Source organism: Sorex araneus, chromosome 2 (assembly GCF_027595985.1).
Source record: "Sorex araneus isolate mSorAra2 chromosome 2, mSorAra2.pri, whole genome shotgun sequence".
Classification (NCBI taxonomy): Eukaryota; Metazoa; Chordata; class Mammalia; order Eulipotyphla; family Soricidae; genus Sorex; species Sorex araneus.
In genome coordinates, this window is record NC_073303.1 from 232,273,912 (window position 1) to 232,288,940 (window position 15,029).

The following is a 15,029-nucleotide window of genomic DNA, read 5'->3' on the forward strand; positions in this document are numbered from 1 at the left end:
TGGGGTGAGGATTTGGGATAAGATAGGATGGGTTTTGAAGGTAGCATAGGAGTTCACAGAGTGCCTTGTGAATTTTCCACGTGTTCAGGGATGACTCCAACACAATGCTGCCTGGCACTGCCCAGGGGATTGGAAATGGTGCTGGGACGGGTGCAAGGACAGCACATAGAACCCTATCTCTCTGTCCCCAGCCCTTTAAGACTTTGGGAAGCAGGGGAGAGAGGACAGTGGGGAAGACGCTTGTCTTGCTCACAGCCAACCTGGTTTGAAGCCCTGGCACCATATAGGGTCCATGAGAGTCACTTCTGAGTGCAGAGCCACGAGTAAGCCCTGAGCACTGCAGAGTGTAGCACAAAGTAAAAAACAAAGCTTAGTTTGGACACTTACCTGCGGGTCATGTCCCTTCACTGCTGGACTTTGCAAGGGCAGAATGGGGGAGACTGTCTTAAACTGCACCCTTGGGGCTGGAGAGAGAATACAGGGCAAAGGTGCTCTCCTTGCGTTGCAATCGGCAGGGTTTGATGGCCCGCGGCCCATAGGGGTCCCCCGGCACCAGCAGGAGTGATCCTGGAGCACCACCGAGTACGGCTCCGAAAAATAAAACTTTATTTTTTTCTTTTTGGGTCTCACCCGGCGATGCTCAGGGGTCACTCTGCACTCAGGAATTATCCCTGGCGGTGCTCAGGGGACCATATGGATGCTGGGAATCGAACCGGGTTGGCCGCGTGCAAGGCAAACTCTCTACCTGTGCATATACGCCCTCACCCAACCCCCAGGCTCTCCCAGGAACCGGGCGCCACGCGGACTTGGGGCTCTCCCACACTCAGGGCCCAAGTTCCTTCAGTCCTTCCTGGAAGGCTCAAGCCATTCGAGCTTCTCTGGGATCACTCGGGCCACACTGAGCACAGCTAAGCGCAGCCTGTGCGCACGGGGCCTCCCCGAGGGTGCTCGGCTGTTTCCGGCTCCGCTCAGCTCTCGGGGCCGCCCTCGGCTTCCGGGGAGGAGCGTTCGGCTCTTTTCGGAAACCCTCGGGACGCGCGCAAGCCCCGCCCCCGTCGCGCAGGTCCCGCCCCGCCTGGGTGCGCTCGGCTCTTTCCGTAGGGGGCGGGCCCGGCCGTTCGTAGCCGCGGACCCACGGCTGCGGCGACGGCCGGCCGCGGGGGAGCCGCGGGGACGCTGGTCTCGGCTTGACTGTGGCCGCGGCGGCGACGGGGCCGACGGTGAGCAGGTGGGTCCAACGGGCCGCAAGGCGGTCGGTGCGGGACTGCATCCGGACCTGACGGGGACCCCGGCCGAGCGGGGCGGGGGGCTGCGCGGGGCGCTGGACGCGGGCGCCAGGCCCCGCGGGGACGCGCGCGGTGGGAGGAGGCGCCGCCGGGAGCGGGAGGCCCTGGGGAGCCCTCTGGCAGCTGTGGGAGAGCGCTGGGGTGGCGCCGGGCCCAGAGCTGGCCAGCCGGAGCCCCCGTCTTGAGGCCCTGCCTGCAGTCGGGGGGCGTCGAGCTGCAGCGGGGGCGCCCAGGCATTGTGCAGGGCAGAGAGGGGTGCAGGAGGGTCGGGGGTCGCGCCACTTCCGGTCCCCTAACTGGGCCACGCAGGCCGAGTGCGCAGGCCCAGCGTCCAGTCGCCTCGCCCCCGACCGGGCCGGGCCCTGCACCCTGCCGCTGCGCGGAGATTCGGGGCGCCCGCACCTGGGCGTGTGCAGACGTGTTCGCAGCGAGGTCCGGAGGCGGAGCCCGCGGTCTCCCAGCCGCCGCGGAGCCGGACCTCAGTTTCCCCACCTGTAGAGTAAGGGGGCCAGGGCTCGGGGAACTCGGGCTTCCTGGCCAGACTCCCTCAACAGGACCAGCAGCTTTGGCCCACCCTGACAAACCTTTGCGCGGACTACCCCCCCTTCCCCGGGTCCCCTCGTCCTGAGAGACTGCAGCGGGGGCAGTGGCACAGCCCTGAGGGCCCCAGTGCACTCTTGGGGACGCCTCGTGCTCTGAGGCGGCCGGCGCATGGGCTGGGCTGGGCCCCCACTGCGGCCCCGCAGAAATGCTGCTGTTTGCAGGGCCTGGACTCTGCGGCACGTCCCCCACCGCCCCCACCAACTGTGGCCTCCAGCGCTCAGCCTCGTGGCCCCCCTAGTCCCCTTCGTCCCCTCCCTCCCAGGACCTAACTATACATGGAAACTGTGGCAGCTGCCTCCCCGTCCGTCCTGGGCCCTGGGTTTGGGGGTCTGGCTTCCTGCAGAACAAGTGGCCCGGGCCCCAGCAGCAAGTCCACAGTGAGGGACCCCAGCCTGATAGCCCCTCTCCTTCTAGGTGGATACCCCTCTCGAGCATGCTGATGGTCGGTGTCTCCGGCCCCTTACCCTGGCACAGCGGGCAGAGCCGGCAGCCCCCGGGGCCCATGGCCCCCCGCAGGAGGGCCTGAGCAGTCTGGCGCCATCCTGCCCTCTGCGGGGGGACACGGTGGCCCACCTGCCTCTCCCCTGGCATCCTCAGGAATGGTGGGGTGCCCGGCGTGATCAGCCCCCAGGGCTCCCCACCGCTGCTCTGGAAATAGAGATCTGAGCAGTCCCAGAGGACCCTCCCGGCCCCCAGCCCCACCAATGGGGCCACCGGGGCCCTGCGCAGCCACCTGACCACCCAGGGCCCCCCCAGTGCCCTCCCCAGGCCATGGCCGGTGCCGAGGGCTTCCAGTACCGGGCGCTCTACCCCTTCCGCCGGGAGCGGCCGGAGGACCTTGAGCTGCTGCCCGGGGACCTGCTGGTGGTGAGCCGGGCCGCCCTGCAGGCTCTGGGGGTGGCCGAGGGTGCCGAGCGCTGCCCGCAGAGCGTGGGCTGGATGCCCGGCCTCAACGAGCGCACTCGGCAACGCGGGGACTTCCCGGGCACCTACGTGGAGTTCCTGGGGCCGGTGGCCCTGGCCAGGCCTGGCCTGCGGCCCCGCGGCCCTCGACCCCTGCCTGCCCGGCCCCGCGATGGACCGCCTGAGCCAGGTGAGCCGAGGAGAGGGTGGGGGAGCGGGAAGCTTGGACCCTCTGCCAGCCCGGGCTCCGTGGGCAAGTGCGGGCTGGCCCAGCCGGGCCCTGTGGGGCTCCTGTTGAAGAGGTGACAGGAGCAATTAGGTCACGAGGAGAGAGTTGCTGGCAGGAGAATGGGGTGCAGAGTGGTGGGCAGTGCCGGGGCCTGTCTGGTTGGGCAGCGGGCAGTGCCTGGGGACTCGGGGCTCCACGCAGGCCCGGCCTGCGGTTTGCTCCTCCGAACCCCTTTATTATCCCCGGTTGCCCTGTTTGCAGACATGTCACAGGGACCCTAGTCTTGGGCTTGCCAGAGGACTGCCAGGGCAGAGCCGGGGGGCCCAGAGTGGGTGCACGGGGGACCAAGGCTCCATCGTGGGGATCAGGCCAGGGACATGGGGTCACCGCTTAGGCCTGGAGCAGGACTCGGTGAGGTGGGCACCTGCGCAAGAGGCCGAGCACGGGCGAGGGCAGGGTGTCTGTCTCCATGGCCCCCATGAATGGTCCAAGGGCACCATTGCCCACACAGCGCTGGCATCTGGGTCCCCCTCATGCCCGCGTGTGTGCCAGCTGGAGCAGCCAAGGAGGCCCCATCTGGGCAGGCAGCCAGGTTCTGCCTCTGCCCCTGTTAACAGCCACCAGGCCCCACCCACAGCCCTACCTGCCTCAGTTTCTCCCGTTGCACGAGGGAGGGGGCAGAGCTGCTTCCCTCTACTCTCTCTGCTCACCTCTCTAGGCATGTCCCCGAGATCCCGCATGGTGGGGGGGGGGGGCGGGGGAGCATCCCAGAAGCCCAGGAAGAGCAGAGCAACCCCAACACGCGCGAGACCCTCCCTTCTATTCTGGAGGTGTGGCCAGGCCGCCACCGGCGCAGAGGCTTTCGGGAACGGGTGCCCGGGGAGGGGCGCAGTGTTCCCGGCGGGCACCCAGTGATTATTTAAGGCAGCGGCGGCCCTGAGAGGCACATACATCACATGTCAGAGCCAGGGGTTGACAGCCAGGCAGGGCCTGGACATAGGTGCTAGGAAGGGGCGGGCGGGCTGTGGCCTCCTGGGGGCGGCATTAAGGGGTGACGGGGGTGACAGGTGGGGTTGCAGGGGGTGCTTCTGGCCCCTTCCTCCCACACAGGGGTCTCAGGGTCCTCCTGGGCTCTGGGGATGTGACCTTCCTGCCACCCCTCTTCCCACGCTCTGTCTCTGCTCGCCAGCTGACGCCCTGCCCGCTTCTCCAGGCCTCACACTCCCGGACCTCCCCGAGCAGTTTTCCCCTCCCGACGTGGCCCCCCCCATCTTGGTGAAGCTGGTGGAGGCTGTGGAGCGCACAGGTGCGTCCAGGCTGGTCAGGCCACTGGCGGGGACAGCCCCAGCGGCCTAGCCTCTTGCTGGGCAGTGGAGGGTCAGCCAGGAGTGCTTGGGGTCTCCTTCTGGAGTGTGGGGTGGGAGTGTGGGTGCCCCCCACCATTCCACTCCCAGCACTGGCTCACACCTCCTCCTGCCCTCTGCCCCTTCAGGACTGGACAGCGAGGCTCTGTACCGGCCAGAGTCGCCTGCCCCGCGCACAGGTGAGGGCCGGCTGGGACGGGCAGGGTGTGCAGAGGGCCCCCACGACAGTCCTGACCACCATGTCCTGTCCAGTAGACTGGACCCTGAGTGATGTGGAGCAGTGGGACGCGGCAGCGTTGGCTGATGGCGTCAAGAGCTTCCTGTTAGCGCTGCCCGCTCCCCTGGTGACTCCCGAGGCCGCGGCTGAGGCGCACCAGGCCCTGCGGGGTGAGACTGGTGGGGGCAGGCTGGGATGGGAGTGTGGCCCCGGGCGCCAGTCCCTTAGCCCGGCTCACTGGGTCCTCGGCCGTCTGTCCACAGAGGCCACGGGGCCGGTGGCGCCCACGTTGGAGCCCCCGACGCTGCCGCTGCACCGCGCACTCACTCTGCGCTTCCTACTCCAGCATCTGGGGCGCCTGGCCCGGCGGGCCCCAACCCCTGGCCTCGCTGCACGGGCCCTGGGTGCCACCTTCGGGCCGCTGCTGCTGCCGCCGCCCTCGCTGCCGCCAGGGGGCGCGCCCGAGGGGTGAGCGCCTGGGGGCGTGGTCCCGGGCGGGGCTCCCGTCGAGGGGCGTGGTCTCTGTGGGCGGGGCGTCCGTTCTGAAGACAGCTGGGAGAAGCAGGAAGCGTGGGGCTAGGGGCATCCCTAGAAGTTGCTGGCGGGGTGGAAGGGAGCCTTTTGCAGGGAGGAGGGCGGCGAACCCCTCACCTCACACCCCCACGCTCCCGGGTCCACTCGGGGTGTGGTCCGCACGTTAATGTGCTGCGTGGATGGAGACAGACACCGATCCGAGCATCTGTCCGTGCTCCCTGGCACGAGCTCACGGGTGCAGGGGGCAGACACTGTTGCAGAAAAGTTCACTGCGACCCCCACCCCTAGGACCGAGCCCAGCCCTGACTTCCCCGTGCTGCTGCTTGAGAAGCTGCTCCAGGAACAGCTGGAGGAACAGGAAGTTGCCCCCCCAGGTGACCCTCTGGGGTCCCAATCCCAGGCCTGTGGTTAGAGGCGGGCGGGGTACAGCACACCTTGGTGCTCATCACAGCTCCTCTTCCTGACCTCCAGCACTGCCTCCCAAACCTCCCAAGGCCAAGCCGGCCCCCACAAGCCTCACCAATGGGGGGAGCCCACCTTCCCTGCAGGACGCTGAGTGGTACTGGGGCGACATCTCCAGGTAGGGTCCTGGGGCTGGGGTGGGAGGGGGACCTGGAGGGTCGGATCTCCCTCACAGCAGGCACCCCCATTTTGGGTGTCCTGTACAGGGAGGAGGTGAATGAGAAACTCCGCGACACACCTGACGGCACCTTCCTGGTCCGAGATGCTTCCAGCAAGATCCAGGGGGAGTATACACTGACGCTCAGGTAGGGCCCGCTCTCCTGGCGTGGCGGTTGGGGAGCACACACTGCCCGCGGGTGAGGCTGGGCGGGCAGAGAGCCCCTGGTGCTGACCTCCCCGCTGCGCCCCCAGGAAAGGCGGGAACAACAAGCTGATCAAAGTCTTCCACCGGGATGGCCACTATGGCTTCTCTGAGCCGCTGACCTTCGGCTCGGTGGTGGAGCTCATCACCCACTACCGCCATGAGTCGCTGGCCCAGTACAATGCCAAGCTCGACACGCGGCTGCTGTACCCTGTGTCCAAGTACCAGCAGGTGTGCGTGGGCGGCACACGGGCAGGCGGGGGGGAGGGAGGGGGCGCCTGGGCAGAGTCCTATTCTGATCCTCCCACTGTCGGGCTGCGTGTACAGGACCAGATTGTTAAGGAGGACAGCGTGGAGGCGGTGGGGGCCCAGCTGAAGGTGTACCATCAACAGTACCAGGATAAGAGCCGCGAGTACGACCAGCTGTACGAGGAATACACGCGCACCTCGCAGGTGGGATGAGAACGGGATGGGGAGCCTGAAGGTCCGGGGCTGGGATGGGACAAAGCACCTCTCAGGCCCGGGGGTGCCGGGACAGGCTTGGGACAGGGCAGGCAGCAGGCCCGGTTGGACTGGCCAGACATCCAGCAACCTGGATTCTCTTGATTTATTTATTGTAGACTTTTTTGTCACACCCCAGTCCCTGCTATGATGTTCAAGGATTACTCCCGGCTCTGTGCTCAGGACTCACTCCTGGGAAGCTCGGAGGACCCTCTGGGGTGCCGGCAAGCGAGCCCAGGCTGCTCGTGTTCGAGGCAGAGGCCTTCGGCACGGCTGCTCCAGCCCAAGCCAGCTTGCTTGGAGAACAGAAGGGAAGGGCCCTGGAAATGGCTGGAGGGGCTGCATGGTGCTTTAGGCCCTGGTTTGGGCCTAGCCCCTCCAGGAGCAGACCCTGAGCACCACCCAAGCTGGAACAGCGGCACAGAGGCTCAGATGCGAGTCGCTGACGTGCCTCCCAAGTTAGTCTGAAGTCACCGGTCGCAGCCTTGTGACACCAGCAGGGTGTGGGTAGGGCCTCGAGAGCGGCTGGGTCAGGAGCTGGTGGAGTGGCTGACGGGCCTGTGGCAGCGGGAACAAACAGCTCGAGCGCAGTCATAGAGCGGGGTGGGGAGCTGCCTCCACCCCCCCCCAACATGTGGGGCTCAGTGGGGAAGGAGCCCCCATGAGAAACCTGCGTCCCCCCTCCCTCTCTCGCAGGAGCTGCAGATGAAGCGCACAGCCATCGAGGCCTTCAACGAGACCATCAAGATCTTTGAAGAGCAAGGCCAGACGCAGGAGAAGTGCAGCAAGGAGTATCTGGAGCGCTTCCGGCGCGAGGGGAATGAGAAAGAGATGCAGAGGTCAGTGGCCACCAGCTGTCCCCGAGGGGCTTTGGAGGATGAAGAGGAGTTTGGGGCCTGGAGGCTCGGCGGCCTGTGCTCACCTGAGCCGCTCCCCTGCCAGGATCCTGCTGAACTCGGAGCGGCTCAAGTCCCGCATCGCTGAGATCCACGAGAGCCGGAGCAAGCTGCAGCAGGAGCTGCGGGCACAGGCCTCCGACAACCGGGAGATCGACAAGCGCATGAACAGCCTCAAGCCTGATCTCATGCAGCTCCGCAAGATCCGGGACCAGTACCTAGTGTGCGTGACCCCAGGACCCTGCTCCAAGCTCCAGGGTGCTCAGTCGGATTGGGAGTTTCCCAGGGGGGCGTGGCCCCCACCTTGCATTCACCCCTAAGAACTATGACATTTCTCCCCCCCACACACACACACACCCCGCAGCCCTGTCTAGTTACTCCTTTACAACCCAAAAGTAGCTGCCAAATGGACAAGCTGCTGGGCCCAGCCTACCGCACCCAGCAGCCCCCAGAACCACAAATTTTGGGTGGCGGGCCCGCCCACATGGGCGGGCCCTGAGCTCAAGCTGCGCTTCGCAAACCGAGGCTGTCCCCTGGTGGCAACCGGTGTTACTGCTCCCCAGCCTGGTTGGGTCCTGGCTGGCTTCCCCTGCTCCACCTTGCTCCTGCCCCTCCGGGAACCCAGCCCTGCTCATCTCTCCTGCCCCCTGCAGGTGGCTCACACAGAAGGGCGCCCGGCAGAAGAAAATCAACGAGTGGTTAGGGATCAAAAACGAGACTGAAGAGTGAGTCCCGGGACAGAGTGGGAGACGGCAGGCCGGGGGACTTCCTGGAGGGGTCTTTGGGGTGGGTTCTGTAATACCAGAGGTCGCCAGGGGCAGGATGCGTGGGGAAGCGGGACTGTTTGCTGGCCAGTGAAAGGGGTCCCATCCACGCCCCCCCACAGCCAGTATGCACTGATGGAGGATGAGGACGACCTCCCCCACCACGAGGAGCGCACGTGGTACGTGGGCAAGATCAACCGTACCCAGGCGGAGGAGATGCTGAGTGGGAAGCGAGACGGCACCTTCCTGATCCGCGAGAGCAGCCAGCGGGGCTGCTACGCCTGCTCTGTCGTGTGAGTGCCCGGCAGGTGGGCATGGGGGGCCATGGGGTGACCGGTGGGCGGCCCGATGACCCTGCGCTCGCATCGCAGGGTGGACGGTGACACGAAGCACTGCGTCATCTACCGTACGGCCACGGGCTTTGGCTTCGCGGAGCCCTACAACCTGTACGCGTCGCTCAAGGAGCTCGTGTTGCACTACCAGCACGCCTCGCTGGTCCAGCACAACGACGCACTCACCGTGACACTGGCACACCCCGTGCGGGCGCTGGGGCCCGGGCCACCGCCCGCGCGCTGAGTGCCCCCACTGCCCGAGGCCCCGCCCAACAGCATCAGGCCACGCCCCTTAAGGAGGCCCTGCCTTCTCTGGTAAAGGCCCCACCCCTCTGGTTGAGACCCCGCCCCACGCCTCACTGCCTTCCCATGTGTGTCCCCCGCCCTCCCAGGGATCCCGTCTCCTCCAGCTCTGCCACTGCAGGTTTCCGCGCCCCCTGCACATCCCTGCTCCCTGAAGACCCCCCGGCCTGGGCGCCCCTGTTTTTAAGCCATAGACAACGGAGCCGGTCAGGAAGGAACTGAGCTCGGCCGCTTCCAGGAACCTTGGGGTGACGTTCTCGGGGCCGGGCGGGACCCGCCCCACAGACCCCAACTTCCCCTGCAGACACTGAAGTGAAACCTCCGCGGGGGCCCGAGACGCCCCCATTCCCCCCGGGAGAGCGGACAGCTACACACAGCCTGCGAGCGGCCGCAGGCGCGGACTGTGACCCCTGCAGAGCCCCCCTCCCCTTTTGGGAGAGCCCCCTGGTTTTCTATGTCCCCGCGGACCCCGGGCCGCTCTGCGGGCGAGTTTTGTACATCGGTACGATAAAACCTCAGACTGCACGAGCCTCTGCGCTGCTTCCGGGCCTGGTCCTGGACTGGTGGGCACCGGCCCAGTCCTCCCGGGCCTGCTCATGCTGTGTGGGGGACGGAGGGAACCCTTTGCCGTGGCTCAGACGCCTGGGTCCAGCCAAGAGTGGAAGCACAGCTGGAGTGGCCGGCAGGGGCTGCCTGGCCCTGGCTCCAAGAGGGCCCCCACAGCCACCCCACAGCACCTCGGGCTCCTGGCAGCCTCTGCGGCCCAGAGCGATGGCAATTTCTGTGCTCCCCGTCACCCCTGGTCCAGAAGCCGGGCTGCAGGAGGTCTGGGGTTCCACTGTGAATCACCACAGTTGGGGTGGAAGTGTGCCCCAAGAGGAAAGAGGCTGGGCAGAGGTACTAGGGCCACCCCAGGTGGACACAGGGCCAGGCTGCTTCGTTCCCCCCATGGTCCCAAGCAGATGGGGTCCCTCTCCGTGGAGCCAGGCCTGTGTCGGGCTAGACATGGGCACCCAGGAGCAGAGGGGTGCCCCTTCCCGGGCCTGTCCTCTGTTGCCAGTGACCCGACTGCCCCAGCTGGCCAGGGCCACCCCCAGCTGCCTGACTGCCTGGCTGCGGCCGGGAGAGGTGGCTGCCCATGTGCCAGGAAAGCACCTCCTTTTGTTTTGGGGCCACACCTGGTGATGCTCAGAACCAACTCCTGGCAGGGTTTGAGAGACAAGCCAGGTGCTCCAGGCTGGAGGCAGACGTCCTCCCTGCCGGCTGCCCACTCCGGCCCCACCTTACAAAAAGGGGTGCTGGGCTTGAGGGCAATTGGGGGGCACCCCCAGTTTTGGCTGGCCCCAGTGGGTCTGGGTGCTAGTCCTGTCCCAGGAAGTAGCTCCTTCCTCCTTCCGGGTCCCTGGGAGGAGGCGACCCTGCATGCGGGAGAAGTGACCTGACCGGGTGGCGGATCTGAGACGTGTCCCACCCCCCCTGCCCAGCCGCTTCTCTGAGACCCAGCTGCGGGCCGGCAGCCCCGGGACGCTAGGGTGGGGTGATGGGGCAAAGGGCAGCTGGCAGGGACTGAACGAGCTGGGGGCGGGGTCCGGGGCTACAGGAAGCCCAGTCCCCGCCTCCTGGGGAGGGGGCTCCGCGCCTGGAGGTGGCCGCGGGCGCCCGCGAACCCCGCCGCCGACCGTTGGGGGCGGTTTCAGTCGGCCGGGAGGGCGGCCCCGAGGGGCGTGGGCCCGCCGGGGCGGGTCCTCGGGGGCCGGGCCTGGGGCCCCGCGCTTATAGGCGGCTCGGCGGCCGCGAAGGCCCATCCGCGCCTGGACCACGCCACTATGACCCCGTGGCCACTCGCTCCAGTGCTGCTGCTGCTGCTGCTGCTGCCCGGCCCCTGGGCGGCGCGGGGGGCCCGGCCGGGCGGGGCCGCCTGCACGGTAGGGCTGCGGGGGCGTGGGGGGGACCCTGCGACCAGGGCAGAATCACCCAGGGTTCCCCGGGGGCCCGGGGAGTCGCGCTCGGACGGCGGGCGGCGGATGTGCGCGACGGGGCCGCGGGCGGGCGGGGGGCGTCGGGCCGAGCCCCAGGCGCGCAGGAACCCCCAGGGCCCCCGGAGCGAGCCACCGCCCCAGGCCGCGGGAGCCGGAAGCGCAGCTCCTCGTAGGCGTCGCCCCCGCAGCCCGGCCCGGGAGGGGCTCACGTGGGCGCCCCGATTGCTGGGACGGCCGAGACGGGCGCTGTGCTGGGCCCTGCGCCAGGGCGGGAGGTGGCGAGCACGCAGGAGGCTGCGTGCATGCATTAGGCGCCTACGGTATGCACCGCGGGGGAGCAGGAGCAAGGGCTCGGCCTCCCTGCCTGCGGCGCACATCACCGTGGGGCCGGCTTGCAAGCGCCATACATGCATTAGGCGCCTACTGTTTGCGGGGGAGGGGGGGGCGGGGAGAGCGCCTCACCAGTCGACTGAGATGTCCGGACCAGCCCTGTCCGAAACACCGCACCCCAACTCCATGTGCAGAGCATGGGGGTACTGAGACTTCACCCGGCCCTTTCCCCCCGCGACCCCAGAACCCAGAGCTGTGCGTGCTCAGGCCGCCGTGGGCCCCGCGCCAGGCGCCGCCCGTCAATGTCACACTGTACTACGAGGCGCTGTGCCCCGGCTGCCGCGCCTTCCTCGTCCGGGAGCTCCTCCCCACCTGGCTCATGGTCATGGAGATCCTCAACGTCACGCTGGTGCCCTACGGGAATGCGCAGGTGCGCCCGTGAAATCGGGGCAGCACTCTGGATGGGGGTGGCGCTGAGGCCTCCCGCGCCGCCCTCACTGCCGCACCCCTGCCTGGCAGGAAAGGAACGTGAGCGGCCACTGGGAGTTTGAGTGCCAGCACGGACAGCAGGAGTGCAGACTGAACAAGGTGGAGGTGCGTGCCCCCCGCCCGCTTCCGGGTCTGTCCTCTGGGCTGCGAGGGGGTGCCTGGGTACCCTCTCTGCCCCACTCACGCCCAGCCTCCCCCACCTCAGGCCTGCCTCCTGGACCTGCTAGAGCAGTACTCGGCCTTCATGACCATCGTCTGCATGGAAGAGATCGACCCGATGGAGAAAAACCTGGCTCCGGTAAGGCCTGTGCCCATCCTTAGCAGGGCAGTGAGGCAGCCATCAGGCCTTCCGTACACGCAATCCCTGGATAGCCCCAGGAGAAATGGCCATCTTCTGGGAAGTCTCTGAATCTCTGAAAGGGAATGAAGGTGGGAGGTCGGGACCATGGAGGGCTTCCTGGAGGAGGCACCCTCCCCCCAGGCATGGATGCCTAGGAAGGACTCCGTTCTGTCTGGGGGACAGAAGCCACGTGCCTCCCTCTCTGGATGATTATGAAAAAGAATCCCATGTGGGTGACTCACGGCAGCATCCCGGTCAAACCAGGAAAGCCTCAGCCCAAGACAGCCCGGCAGGGCCCACCTGGGGCCACAGGAGGGCGGGAGGGCAGGGCGGAGGGCGTGCCTGGCAGAGGGAAGGGCTGTCCCCAGCCCTGAGGACAGTGTGGGCGTCAGACCGGCCAGCCATCGCCCAGGTAGGGGGGAGCAGCCGGCGGGACCGTTGGGGAGATAAGGGAGAGGAAGCTGAAGCAAGCCTGGCCACCCGCAGTGCCTGCAGCTCTACGGCCCCGACGTGTCCCCGGAGTCGGTCCTGGCATGTGCGGACGGCGAGCGAGGCACGGCCCTCCTGCACAGGAATGCGCAGCTCACGTCCGCCCTGCAGCCGCCCCACCAGTTCGTGCCCTGGGTGGTCATCAACGGGGTGAGAACCCAGTGCTGGGCGGGGGGGTTGGGGGGCGGGGGCCAGGGCGGGCACGGACGCGGCCCCCCTGACCTCTCCTCTGTCCCGTGCAGAAGCCCACACAAGAGCCAGGCCACCTCCTGAGCCTCGTGTGCAAGCTGTACCAGGTGGGCCACGGGCCGGGGGCGGCAGCCGGGGTGGTGGGGGCAGCAGGACCCTCACTCCCCACCGTCCTTCCAGGGGGAGAAGCCAGAACCCTGTCAGGGCATGGCCCGGAAGCACCAGGACCTCTGCTTCAAGTGACATGACGGGCCGCTGGCTGCCCGCTGACCCCGCTTTCCGGATCGTGAGCTGCCCAGCGTCTGGGCGATGGACACATCCCACAGCGCTGGGCAGAGCTGTGCCGGCGCCCGCCCAGCTGAGATGCCACCGCAGAGGAAGGAGCCTAATAAACTCTCTAGGGTGTTGTGATCAGTTCTTTTTTTTTTTTTTTTTTGGAGTTCAAGCCGTTTTATTTCTCCTGATGGATGTGGTGGTGGGGTCGCTGGGGGTAGGCACAATATTGCAGGTGGTGGGGCCTGCCTGGGGCAGGCAGAAGGGGCCAGCACGGTCCTCACACAAAGGTGGCGCCATTCCAGCCCACATTGGCAGAGTTCATCTTGTAGTAGTTGGTGTAGATCCTATCCGGCTGATGCGCAGGCGCTCGGTCAGGAGGTTACACAGTAGCTTCTGTAGGTGCGGTTCTGCGCACCCCCAATCTTGCCAATGCTGTGCAAGCTGCAGAGCGCACACGGCTCGCTCGAGCCACCAAAGGACATGAGTTGGTCGGGTACCACGTGCACCGCGATGTACTGGGCCAGCTCGCCCGTGGCCTGCGCCAGCTGCTGCATGAGCTCGGCAAGGAGCCCGTCGGGCACCGAGGCCCGGGGCACGTTGGTATTCACAAGGAACATCTGCATGATGGCGGAGGAGCGGCGAGAACTGGAGCTGACCAACACGTGCACCGCCGCTGCCCGGACCCCTTGATCAATTCTTATATCTGCGAGTCCCTCCTTCCTGAGCCTGATGTTGGGGTCCTGGCAGCCTAGCACAGGGAGTCAGAGCCTGATGGACATGCGAGACGAGATGCACCATCTCTGGAGGCGCCTTGAATGGGAGGTCAGGGTGCTGCCAAGGGAAGAAGGGCATTGGTGCTCGGGTTCTGAAGGTTGAGTAGAAGTTCTATAGGCCTGGCCATACAGTCATTAATTCATAAAACCCCTGGCCACCCCCTTTGGTTGGCCCTCCAGTCGGTCACATGGCTTGTAGTAGAGGTCAGGTATCTTGTTTGGGGAGTATTCACAAACTGGGGGACAGCTTAGTGGCCACAAGCACCTGCTTTGCTAGTGTGGGACCCGGGATCTGTCCCCAGCATCACTGCGGGCGCTGTGCCTGGCCCTCGTGGCGCTGTCTTCATCACTGTCACTCCATAGGACCCGCCAGGCCCTGAGCACCACAGCTTGTGCCACCCCAAAGGGAGTTGCAGGCTGTCAGCCCCCAGGCTGTGGACAACAGAGAGGCCCGCACGCCCTCAGCACATCTGAGCCTTCAGCAGAGACACTTCAGGTGGGGGGGCGGGGGGGACCCCAAGCCTGGCCAGAAGTCAGCCCTGAACACCATCAGGCATGGCCAGGAAAACTCAAAGGCCAAGTGGCGGCAGGAAACATCTTGTTCCCGACGCCCCACTGGCTAGGGCTGAGGCGTGCTGAGGCCACACGGGTCCCTCGGGAGTTTCCCCCGCCATATGTCAGCCCCGGAGCGTCCCCCAGCTGGATTGTCACAGCCCTGCCCTGGAGGAGACGCCTGGGTGCATCCGTGTGGTGGGGGTTTCCTGAGGCCCCCAAAACCCCAGCAAACATCCCCCTTCAAACCACAGACCAGCTTTTCTCTTGGGGACGGGGGAGGGTGACAGGAGAAAGGAGAAGAGGTGGGTCACGGGTCAGGGAGGGGGCGGCAGGGACAGAGCACAGCCATCAGCAGGAAGTGGGGTGCCTTCCTTGGAAAGGCCTGACTCCTGAGAAGTAGTTTCATGTTTGCCTCCTCCGTACACCCTCAGGACCCCGCCCCCGCACCAAAAAAGGAACACTCCAGAATCGGGTTGGGATGTACAGTGGTTAGGGACTTGCCTTTCATTCCACACGATCGTGGTTTGAACCCCAACACCCCACTGGGTCTCAGGAGTGGGCCTGCACTAGGAAGGGGGCCCAGCAAGCGGCTCTGACTTCTTAATTGGGGGGCGCATAGCAAGTCTCAAGGCCACTCCTAGGGGCCTCCTGGGCCCTTCGTGGCGCACTGGCCAGGTATGCGGCAGCTTCCCCGCAGTGCAACCTCACCCCTGCCGCCCTTCTCTCGGGGCTCCTTCCTGTTGGGGTCACCCCCATGTTTCTGAGCATATCCCCTTCCTCCTCCGAGAAGGCCCAGAGCTGCTGCCCCCAGTGCTCTGGAGAGTGTGGGGGCAACCTCAGCTCAGGGACCCCCG

At 66.5% G+C, this 15,029-nt stretch overlaps 2 protein-coding genes and 1 pseudogene across 6 annotated transcripts; 2 read left to right on the forward strand and 1 right to left on the reverse strand.

The window, feature by feature from the left end:
- Positions 1-1,081: 1,081 nt before the first annotated feature.
- On the forward strand, positions 1,082-9,280 carry PIK3R2 (phosphoinositide-3-kinase regulatory subunit 2). Of its 4 annotated transcripts, none has more exons than XM_055127188.1 (16): positions 1,082-1,228; positions 2,304-2,982; positions 4,211-4,327; positions 4,514-4,564; positions 4,638-4,772; positions 4,866-5,070; positions 5,425-5,510; positions 5,608-5,716; positions 5,805-5,903; positions 6,010-6,190; positions 6,287-6,412; positions 7,157-7,299; positions 7,403-7,579; positions 8,010-8,081; positions 8,243-8,413; positions 8,492-9,280. In XM_055127188.1, exons 2-16 carry the CDS (start codon positions 2,661-2,663, stop codon positions 8,694-8,696), a joined length of 2,199 nt encoding a protein of 732 aa, XP_054983163.1. In that variant the 5' UTR covers positions 1,082-1,228; positions 2,304-2,660; the 3' UTR covers positions 8,697-9,280. The 4 variants fall into 4 exon arrangements, with proteins under 4 accessions (XP_054983163.1, XP_054983164.1, XP_054983165.1 ...); XM_055127189.1 differs by having other exon boundaries at positions 4,641-4,772; XM_055127190.1 differs by having other exon boundaries at positions 4,235-4,327.
- Positions 9,281-9,423: 143 nt separating this feature from the next.
- Positions 9,424-12,982, forward strand: IFI30 (IFI30 lysosomal thiol reductase). 2 transcript variants are annotated; one of them, XM_004616851.2, is made up of 7 exons: positions 9,424-10,680; positions 11,309-11,494; positions 11,584-11,658; positions 11,759-11,851; positions 12,380-12,532; positions 12,625-12,678; positions 12,752-12,982. In XM_004616851.2, the coding sequence occupies exons 1-7, from the start codon at positions 10,582-10,584 to the stop codon at positions 12,812-12,814; spliced, it is 723 nt and encodes a 240-aa protein (XP_004616908.1). In that variant the 5' UTR covers positions 9,424-10,581; the 3' UTR covers positions 12,815-12,982. The 2 variants fall into 2 exon arrangements, with proteins under 2 accessions (XP_004616908.1, XP_054983167.1); XM_055127192.1 differs by lacking the exon at positions 9,424-10,680 and having other exon boundaries at positions 10,701-11,494.
- Positions 12,983-13,124: 142 nt separating this feature from the next.
- LOC101551860 (macrophage migration inhibitory factor-like) lies at positions 13,125-13,644 on the reverse strand (annotated as a pseudogene).
- Between the last annotated feature and the right edge of the window lie 1,385 nt (positions 13,645-15,029).

What these genes read in the sequence shown, in the direction of transcription:
- PIK3R2 (XM_055127188.1), top strand. Translation starts at nt 2,661, where the DNA reads ATGGCCGGTGCCGAGGGCTTCCAGTACCGGGCGCTCTACCCCTTCCGC. An exon ending in AATACACGCGCACCTCGCAG is followed by an intron (nt 6,413 to 7,156) that starts GTGGGATGAGAA and finishes CCTCTCTCGCAG; the next exon opens with GAGCTGCAGATGAAGCGCAC. An exon ending in ATCCGGGACCAGTACCTAGT is followed by an intron (nt 7,580 to 8,009) that starts GTGCGTGACCCC and finishes TGCCCCCTGCAG; the next exon opens with GTGGCTCACACAGAAGGGCG.
- IFI30 (XM_055127192.1), top strand. Translation starts at nt 11,057, where the DNA reads ATGCACCGCGGGGGAGCAGGAGCAAGGGCTCGGCCTCCCTGCCTGCGG. An exon ending in GCAGACTGAACAAGGTGGAG is followed by an intron (nt 11,659 to 11,758) that starts GTGCGTGCCCCC and finishes CCCCCACCTCAG; the next exon opens with GCCTGCCTCCTGGACCTGCT. An exon ending in CCTGGGTGGTCATCAACGGG is followed by an intron (nt 12,533 to 12,624) that starts GTGAGAACCCAG and finishes TGTCCCGTGCAG; the next exon opens with AAGCCCACACAAGAGCCAGG.